General features: G+C 42.9%; 1 protein-coding gene across 1 annotated transcript; it reads right to left on the bottom strand.

Moving 5' to 3' along the window:
- Nucleotides 1-3,011: 3,011 nt before the first annotated feature.
- On the bottom strand, nt 3,012-6,274 carry cldn10a (claudin 10a; the record flags this gene model as incomplete). The annotated part of the gene is given in 6 exon segments (XM_080492767.1): nt 3,012-3,134; nt 3,136-3,141; nt 4,282-4,390; nt 4,459-4,540; nt 4,609-4,770; nt 6,055-6,274. Coding segments are annotated over 6 exon segments (702 nt in total).
- Nucleotides 6,275-10,682: the final 4,408 nt, after the last annotated feature.

The following is a 10,682-nucleotide window of genomic DNA, read 5'->3' on the forward strand; positions in this document are numbered from 1 at the left end:
AATTAATTTCTTTCCAAAACGAAACATCAAAATTGGCTGAATCACAATTAAAAGATTTTTATTATTTTCGAATCTTTTTTAAAAAATGTAAAATCGAAATAATGAACTTAAAAACCTAACATGTTTAATCACGTCATAGATTGTATATTTTTATTGACAAGCAGTTTGAATCCAACCTGGACACTTTTCAGTGCATTTGACCTCCATCAGACCTCCACCTGCTGAGAAACGCGTCATATCGTCGCTGCCCCGGCCGAGAGGTTATTAAGTCGCTGCTAAGCTGCGGCAGCCTTGGTGATCGTCTCTGCGCTCGTCTCATTAGGTCTGAATCTCAGGTAATTAGAGGTGAAGGAGTGATGGAAGCCGCCATGAAAGAAATGCTCTTTGTTCCAGAGGGCCCATCGGATTAGGACAAAGTCGCTGGCTGGGGGGTGGGGTTGTGGGTGGTGGTGGGGGGGGGGGGGGTTGCTTTCAGGCATCGAGGGGTCAAACCTTCCAGTTTAATCCCGATTCTCGGAATTCCCAGCGTCCTTGACATTGTTGTCAACTTTTTATCGCAAACTCACTGAAACTGTAGAAAAGCATCAAAACACTGCTGATGCCACGGCCATCCAACATGTTATGTGAGGACCTAAAAGAAGCCTGACAGAGAGTCTAAATACAGACATAATATACAAAGACAGCTCATCAACTGGCGCTGCCAATTGAACCCGATGTTTTGAGCCGACGCCATCTTGGATGGGTCTACCATTCGCCCCACTGCGTTTATTTCTTCTGAGGAAGCTGAAATAATATTAATCACAACTGTTTTACTCAGTTGTGTTGGAATAAAACTTCACCAATCTCATATAAAACAAATTGCACATTGTTGCTTTTTGTTGACTTAATCAAAGTGATGCAGTGCGGGTAAAAACTTTCTGAATCTGTTCTTGTTTTTATTGCTCTATAAGGTTTGCCGAAAGGCAGTGCTGTGACAAGTAGTTCACAGTACATCACAAAAATGAATAATAATCTTTTATAAACTTTGACTAACAGAGAAAGTTCCAGTCATTTCAATGACAAATCTAAAAGCTGCAAAAAACATTAAAAACCTACAAATAATAATAACAAAAGTTCAACTACTGTATTTTCTGTTATGTCTGTCGAAAATACGACAAGAGCAGCAAAAAAAAAAGTGTTGCATTTGTTTCACGCATCAACAAAAAATTTAGTTTTTATGAATAATCTGTCTGGTAAAATTTAAAGAATCAGTTTTTCACTTTAAACTACATGACGGCCTAAAAAACACTTTGATTATCTGTTCTTGCATTACAACATATACCGTATAGTTCCTAATAGACATGCAGTGAAAAGTCAATTGGGGACATGTGAGCGCAAGTAAAAACATTTTGTAAAATACGATCACTACATGTGCACAGACTCATTTCCTTATCAATATGAGTGAGTGTGGCCCTTTAAGAAATGTAACAGGTGGAAGTGGAGCGAGACAGTGCGAGACGAATGCTGCAGGGCAGGTGAGAGGACCGCGCGTTGGTTTGTAAGTCCACATGTATGAGTGGCTCTGTGTCGGACCACAGTCATTTTTGTGGCTCCGGGTGTCTGACTTCACGCGCTCCACATCTTTGAAAAAGGGAAGTGCTCTTCAATTAGGTGGTGCTCTTCTATTGGGAACTATATGGTATTTAAAAAGAGTTTCACTTGATATCATCTTTAGCTTAAATTCCGCATTGTGGATTTTTTTTCCCTCAGTCAGTCAAATTCAGTAGAAACAGAAGTTGTTCTGTAGCAGTGTTCTGTTGTCGTACAATGACACCTTGTGGTCTCACATGGTATTACAGCTATATTTTGAAAGATATGTCTCTCGTTAATATAAGTTGCATCAGCCAAACTAATAAAAAGTGTAACTTATATGGTACTTATCGGGTTTGAAAAGTATATTTTCAAAATGTTAAGAAATCCTTCCTGTTATTTCTGTAATAACGATTGTTATGACCAAACCCTATCCTGAAATTCACTTTATATTGTTTTTCAACATGTTTTCAAATAGACTGGAGCTTTGTATAGAATACTATAGTACTTTGTTGAATTGTCTGGAGCTTTGTACAGAATACTATAAACTATGTTAAATTGACTGGAACTTTGTATAGAATACTGATGAAACAGTTTCTTCTTTGGCATGTCCTACCTTTGTAGTTTGGATTCATGCCCTTTCGTTAGCATTACGCTAGTTACCATTGCATTACGCTAGTTACCGTTGCATTTCTGTTGGAACTGCTGCCCCCTGCTGTTCAGTTGTGGCTGTAAAAAGTTCATTTCCTAATTGTTTTGAGAGAGTTCGTACAAAGGCAGACATCAGACACCGATGGGACACCTGACACTCTGTTTACGGATGTCACAGAGCATGCGGCGGCGAGCGCTCCCGGCCAGCTGGTTCAAGTATCCAGCCTGTGGCCAAGACGTCAGGGGTTCCTGGTGAAGGTAATTTCCAGGTGGAGATGGATGGCTGATAGGAGGGCAAACCTCCGTCCGGTCAGGCGTCCAGATCTACATGGCCATCTCCATGGTCAGACACCACCGCACGAGTGAACCGGGTGACCTTTTAAAAAGTGTCACTCATTAACTGGTTTTGGTTCTGCAGCCTTTAATAAATCATGAAGAAACATTTGATCCTGAGGCAAATCTGCTTTACAAATTCAGGGAGAGACAATTACAAGGAAAAGAAAAAGAAAAAAAAAAATCTGGTGGCTAAAAGGAGTGAGACGTGAAAACAGAAGGTTATGAAACAGATCCGATGTGAGTCCAGCTCGCTGAAGGTGACCGGAGACTTCCAGCGCTGCGTCGTTGCCAAATCAAATTTCCTGCTTCGCCATGGAAAAAAAAACAAAAAAAACTTGCCCAACATTTCTTTGACAGTGGTGAAAAAATGTCCGATAAGATATGTAAACTATCACGCAGGTGAAGTTTTTTTCAGATAAGTTCAGATGGTGAGATAACGTCCATAACGTCCAGTTTCACACGTAAGCGTTTCGTCCAAACTGTCTCGGCGGTTCTCGAGGTTCCTTCCCCAGGCTGTTGGTCGGCTTGCTCGCCTTGTTGCGTGTGGTCACAAACGATGCGGCGCCGCTGTAAGCGTATCTCGCTCTGCGGGCAGGAAACACAAGGCGTTAGCGTGGCTGCGTACAAATTGATGATTCTAAAGGCCGATTCATCCTCCAGAAGAAAGACAAAGAAAGTTCTGACAGCCGAGGGTCTTGCTAAACAAATGATATAATTATTTTTAGCATGTAGCATGTAGCCTCGCTACTGTGTGAGTCTGGAAGCTCATAAGCATGCAGCTTCGCTACAGTGTAAACCCTGAAGCTCCTTCGCATGTAGCCTCGCTACTGTGTGAGCAACGAAGCTCCATAGCATGTAGCATGTAGCCTCACTACTGTGTGAGCCCAGAAGCTCCATAGAATGCAGCATGTAGCCTCGCTATTGTGTGAGCCCCTAAACTAATTAGCATGTAGCCTTGCGACTGTGTGAGCCTAGACGCTACATAGCATATAGCATGTAGCCTCGCTACTGTGTGAGCGTAGAAGCTCATTAGAATGTAGCATGTAGCCTCGCTATTGTGTGAGCCTAGAAGCTCGTTAGAATGTAGCATGTAGCCTCACTACTGTGTGAGCCCAGAAGCTCGTTAGCATGTAGCATGTAGCCTTACAGACTCTCGAGTGTCAGAACTTTCTCCGTCTCCTTCTGGCAAAGGAATCCGCTTTTAAATGAACAATATTCGCGATGCTCTCTTTCCTCAAACTCTCTGAAATTTCCGCGTTAACATACTCTGGGTTTTCACATAACCCGCTTTCTGCAATATCCCCCTGGTCTTTCGCTCAGTTTTTGGTGTATTTCTGTGTTAGCGATACAGCACCCCCTATAGGCCTGGACCATGTACTACACCATGGTGTCGTGTGGACGGGAAACTTTTTAGGAATGGCGGGGAGAAAGGGGATTGTTCCGTCTTGTTTTGTGGACGGGACCTCAGTGAGGTTGAAGTGTGTCTGCCTCTCCCTGGTGCGACACCTCCCTACCGCCCCCAGTCAAGGTGACTTTTCCCTTCCGGAGGGTCGCTGGAACAAAGAAAACATTCAGCCCTGGCAGCTACTCAAAAATAACTACAACAATTTACCCGGTATGTTCTGCAATTACCCGACAAGATGCGGAGCCAGATTAGACATCTCTCTCTGCGTCGCTGTTTGAGTCATTACTTCAACTGTCTAATCGATCGGCGTTTTATCTGACTCGCCTGATGCCGGAGCCGCCGGACAGCGAGAGACAGAAGACGAGTCCGCCCAGGATGCAGAGAACCGAGCCGGCCCAGCCGATGAAGAGCGCCGCCCCCAACTCGAACCTGCAAGGGTACTCAACATTTACCTCCGGAACTCTGTCAACACCGTCACTTTCTGCATTTTCACGTACTTCTGCGCCACGAAGAGCGGGTCGAAGAAGTCCGTGGTGACCCTGTGAGCGTAAATGGAGCACGCCGTCATGCAGCAGAGGCCTGCGGGGGCAAACGTTTAGTTTAAAGGGACTCGCTTCGGTCGGATCGAAGCCAGACTTCGGTTTTACCGCTGAGGATGAAGTGGAAGCCCGACAGCGCCGTCACGCGAGCTTTGGCGTTCTCCGAGCCGCCGATCTTGGTGCACTTCATCCCCACCAGGGCCAGGGCGGCGCCAAAGAAACCCAGGCACACGGCGGCGATCATCAGGCCGCGACACACCTGGATGTACGCTTCAGACGGGAAAGAACAGCCGAGAGAAGTTTAAAAAAAAAAAACTACGTCACAAGATGTTACGACAAATCGCACGTTAATACGTCAAACCTTTCGATTTTCAGCCACCGTGTACCAAATGAGACTCGTCTCAAGCTGCAAAAACACATTTTCGAATAAAGAAAACACAGATTACTAATACCGCAATTTGGTCATTTTAGAAGTTTTAAACATTGTATTGGTGTTTTTTCCATTTTAGCCACTTTTAACAGTTTACGCCATTTTATGTATTCCAGATGTTTTACCCATTTTTACAATTTAAATTTTTTAACTTGTATTTTAATCATTCTTTTGCCATTTGAGGAATACAGTATGGCCCATTTTAGCAGTTTTACCTTTTCTTTTTTTTAAAAACAATTTTACATGTATTTTTAATAATTTTTCAGTCACTTTAGTAATAGTAGTAGCTTATGGATGGCTAACCATTTTTATATTTATTTTATTCAATTCTAAGTTATTTAAGTAATATTAATTTTTGCCATTTTACCTGGTTACTTTTTTTTTATTTGTATTTTTAATACATTTTCAGTCACTTTAGTATCAGGTGGCTATAGTAATTCTAGATATTCAAATGTTTTGAGCAGTTTTATAAATTTTTGCTTTTTGTTGGTCAATTTTAGCAATTCACACCTTTAGATGTTTCAGCCTTTTTAGCTATTTATTTGTAGCTAAACTGGACATTTTTGACACTGAATTCTTGTCAAATTTTAGAATACAGGATATTTTGAGGCTTTAAATATCTTTACACTGAATTTATTTGTAAATTAAAAAAAACAAATAAATCAGAAGCAAAAGAAAAAAGAATATCTGTGCTTAAAATTTGATGGCTTTGAAAATTCAAAGTCTGATTTCTTTTCTTCCTTTTTTTCCTTTTCTTTTCTTTTTTCCATTCTTTTCCTTCCAAAGTGTGATTTGGATGGTAAAAAAAATTATTGTGAGAAATTCAAACTCTGCTGGCACAGACACATATTTCCAGCTGCAGGTAAATCTTGCTCCAGTCTGGGGTCTGGCTCCGGGTTTTTGAAGAGTTCCTGGTGGATCCTGGTCCGATTCTGTCCACTGACCTCTGAACGACTGCGTGACTTTCTCACGTTGCCTCATTAGGACACATTAGCTCCGTTGCACGGCCTTTAAACGGCCTTTAGCAAGAGTCCGACGGGGAACTATCAAGTTCTCTCTTTGTCACAATGGTGCTCATTCATCCACAGACAGCAGAGTGAATGGCAGTGGATTCATGGGCTCACCGTCCAGGGCCAGCATCGACGGGAAGTCCTTGCAGTTGGAGACTCCGGTGGAGTCGGTCACGCACGTCTTCCACAGGTTGGACCAGAAGGTGGCGGTGGTGATGACCGTCCCGTCTACGGACGACACCTTCCAGTAGTCGGTGGGCAGCGTGGACGACACCAGGATCCAGCCGGACACGGTCAGCACGAAGGCCACGATCTCCGTCACCATGCTGCCCATCCTGCACCCCGGCTGGGTCGGAGGTTCTGGACTGAGGAGGAGGAGGAGGAGGAGGAGGAGGAGGAGGAGGAGGAGGGAGGTGCTGGACCTGCTACGTCTGTGGAGGTGGGAGGTGGTGGGTTGGTTTGGGGTCGTCACTCTGCACGGGGTCTGCAAGGCGATCTGCAGGAAGTCTGGACCCCAGTGAGGGCGAGGGGGCCGATAAAAAGCAGAGATAAAGAGCGTGAATGAAGAGTTTTCATCGATTCAGGAGGGTTTTAGATTTCGGATACTTTTTTTTCTTTTTCTTTTTTTTTTTATCACTTTAAATCCAGAACGGCTGCAGCTCGCCTGGATCAAGACTCACTGAACCTCCGTCTGCAGGGTTGGAGCTCCACCTAGTGGCAGGAACGGACAAATGGTTTTTAAACGTCTCTGCTCTCATTGGAAATTAAAACAAAAATGTTTTCTGTTAGTATGACTTTTTTAAATCAAACAAAATCAAAAGCAACTTTTAAAGTTCTGCTAAACTTTATTGATTTGTATGAAACAGTCAGTGGACGCATTAGAAAGAAGTTATTCATACTGAAAAGTTAAAGTTTATGTGGTTTTGGGAATTTTACAAGAATTAGCTGTTGTTAATGCCTGACCCAATAAATAATTGACAGAAAATTTAAATCTTTGGAATATGAGCTCTTTATTTGGCCCTTTAACAAACATAAATAAATGAATAAATCACAAATATGCACTTTTTTTCTTTTAATTATATTTTATACGTCGGGCATTACGTGCAATTTATTTTCTCAATTTTGCAGGTGGTGCTGTTGAGCGATTTTGCCACTCACATGTGTATTCCTCCCAAATGATCAAAAAACAAATTCTGATGTGTGTGCAAAATGTCGCAACCTTTGAGCACGATTAACCCTAAATAATGTGTACGTTTTGTCAGGAGAATAAAGAGTAATAATAATAATAATAATATTAATAAAGAATTAGAGGAAATTCAATAGGGTCCTTGCACTTGTAGAAATCCTGGGATCGTGCCGAAAATTGATCAAACTAACAAAAGATTTGCCTCAAAATGGTTAGAAATTACACAAAAATGAACTGAATATAAATAACGGCACAAAAATAAGCGGAAAGTATTAAAGAGAAGCCGTAGAACAACCTCCAGAAACTGGTTATCTAAAACATGCGGGAACAAACAAGAACGTCCTAACCCAACCCAAAATGAGGGTTCGTCCTTCCAGTTCACTTCACTTTAATCACTTTATTTGTCTCCAAACGGTAATTAAAGGCAAATGACTGTGGTGAACCATGAAAACACGGTATTTAGAGGTATAAAAGACCATCTCGTACCATGATAGAGTTGCTCCAGAAATGACTTGGTGATCAAACCCGGGGTCGTTCTCCTGTGAGGGAGGGGAGCGAACCACTACAGCCACGGTGTTGAGAGGCAGACGGGGAATCTGTTGCTGAGAGACGGAGAAATGAGCAGCGAGCTAATTAGAGTGCGATTAGGTGGATGTAGTAACTCTGAACGCTGGGATTGAACTTTGAGCGAGGCCGTGGATAAGACCACGGGAGGGGGGGGCATAGTGGTCATAGTGACGGATCCTGGCATGGTTCCGTCCAACCTGCTTCACCAGGGGTGAGAATAGTACCGATTTACCGGTTTCCGAGCTCCTGACGAGAGCACACGGAGACCATGGGGAGTCCCGCCGTCTTTGGTAAACCTCAGGACAGTTGAAAGTGCGTTCGCATTGGCTGCTGTTGCCGGGCAACGCTGGCGACTAACCTGACGGTGTAAAGCTGCTAATGAAAGGGAAGCAGCTGCCGCCGGTTGTTATCTGAGCCCACCTGCCTACGACGCTCTCGCCGAGATGGTGGATGTGATAAAGCCTCCGACTGGAGGGAAAAGCCAACGCAGACAGACGCCTTGCCTCCGTCCATTAGACCACGTCTGCAGACTCTGGAGGAATTGTTTCACAAGAAAGTGTTTTGATGAACTCACACTACTATTGATTAGGATGTATATTGGGGCTTTTCCACTAGAACATGTTCGTACCCGATACCAGGTACTTTTCTAGCAGCTACTCGGCCGCCGTTCCAAGCGAGCCGAGTCGAGCTCAAAATGTGACGTCGGCAGACGAACGTGACGAACGTGACGAACGTGACGACACTCGACGAGCACAGAGGGCGACTCGGTTCACAAGAGTTAACCCCCGCCGTTCTTAAAACCCGATCACAACAAGAACGCACGCGACCATTGACGGACCCACAAAAAATCAACCCCCGTGGACCAACGACGAGGTGCAGACAAGACGACTATGGAGGACACGGAGGTGACGGTGTACCTATGTCTACCTCGGTCTGTGGCTTTTTGACGGGGTTTGGAACAGAAAAGAATAAAAAGTAAAAGAGGACGAGTGGAAAAGCCCCGTGAGGGTCCCATAAGCCCCATAACTATCTGTAAAGTTTTCTTCGCCAAAACAGCAAGTCTTGACCCCCATTTCGGTTTCGTCAACGGTAGTTTCTCTCCCGGAGGGTCGTGGTCTTTTGCCGATACCTTCACCACACTGGACAGAAACTCCCGATCTCGGAGGGAATATGGGACTCAATCTGCCAAAGTTGGTTCAATTTGGATCCCTTCAGTGATCGGTGTCACCCATCCCACACATTCTGGCCACGTCCTTCGTCAAACCAGGAGTATTCACCTTGATCTCTGCATGGACCAGCAATGGCACTCATCGGTCTCTTCGAGATCTTACCTCCTACTCCCCCCCCCCCCAAAAAAAAAAACAACCTAAACATCAAGAACACTTTGTGGCATTTTGTCAGCGTATTAGCACAATGTTTATTTCTGCTGGAGTGGAAATTACCTCTCTGCAAAGAAGAAAGAAAATCAGAGCGTGAGAAAAGATGGCGAGACAATGCGAGAACGGGGGAATGTCACGGTCTTCCCCCTGCCGGCTCTGTCCCGCCCCCGCCCCTCTTTCCAAGCAGAGATAAACAGCTGTAAAGACTCACGTGCGAGGTCCACGGTCGCGGCCACTGAGCCCTGTTATCGTTGGACTGTCAGCGGCAACGTAAATAGTTTACCTTTGCCGGCACGTGACTGGATTTCTCCTGGAAGTCTCCTTGAGCCCTGTGTTTGTTTACAGGAGCCTCTCATTGTGTTTGCAAAGGATCAGAACGACTTTCATGACCGAAGCCTCGTCCTCACACAGGCACTGGCACATTTCCAGCGCTTATCGGGACACTCTGAGAGGGGGAAACTGCTCAGTAACAGTTTTTCATGATAAGATTGCAGAAATGACGCTGGTATAGTGATTCAATTTGAATGGATTCAGACAACGCGGCCTGCTTTGTAGTGAACACGTGCAACAATCGTACTTTTCCTCTTGTTTTGTGGCGTTTGATATTTTTGTAGCTGGCGTTCTTATTCATAAAGCTCAATTCTAATCATTTAGTTTATCACGGCTTCATTTATGAACTTTAGCGTGTGTGTATTATTATTTTTTTTATTATTAATATGTTGCATTTCTTTGTGGAATTTGTGCTTTTATGAGCATTTGAACTTGAATTTTGCATTTTCGAGATAGGTTTCTCCTGTTTTGGGTCCTTTTGTGTGTCTTTTCGGTTGATTTCTGTGTTTTTATAGTAATATTGTATGTTGTTTGAGGTTATTTTGCATCTGTATAGAAGTTTTTGTGTCTTTTTGTACTTAATTGTTTAATTTTGTTGGTGCTTTAAGCAGTTTTATGCTGTTTCCACATCAAGTGCTTAGCTGAATACTAATGGCAAACAATCATTAATGTTATTCATAATAGTCTTTATTTATAGAGAAGATATATTTAGCTTTATACATACACATAATCAAAAGCTGTTTTTTTTTACACATTCCATTTCTATTGTGTTTTTAAGTCTGATTATTGTGTCTTTTCGGTAAATTCGTGAGAGTTTTGTGTGTCTTTGCGCCCATAACCTCCCTCTTATTGTTACTTCTGTCAGAAAAACGACATTCAAATAGAAAAGAGTTCATATATTCATCCTGTTTATCATTAACCTTTTATGGTTATCCAGTGACTTCTACATTTTTCTCCCACCGTCCAAAAACATGCGTTGGAGTTTAATAGGTGATGAGTTGTCCTTACAGAAGAAGACAGACAATCTTTTACAGAGATCTACAGAGAAATGCAATTTATTTAAGTACTTTTTAAGCAAAAGATGTTGAAAGACACCACAATCCAGAGTGGTGGTTTGAAATCGTCTTGTGTGCCAAGAGCAGGCAGAAACTGAAAAACAATTGAGAAGCAAATGTAAATAAAAAACTTATATTACATTTAAAAAAAAAACAATATAGTTCTAACTACAGTCAAATACAAGATTAGGCTGGAAGATATTAAACATTTGACACTTTTTGATA

The sequence above is a fragment of the Lipophrys pholis genome, assembly GCF_963383615.2.
Source record: "Lipophrys pholis genome assembly, chromosome: 23".
NCBI lineage: Eukaryota > Metazoa > Chordata > Actinopteri > Blenniiformes > Blenniidae > Lipophrys > Lipophrys pholis.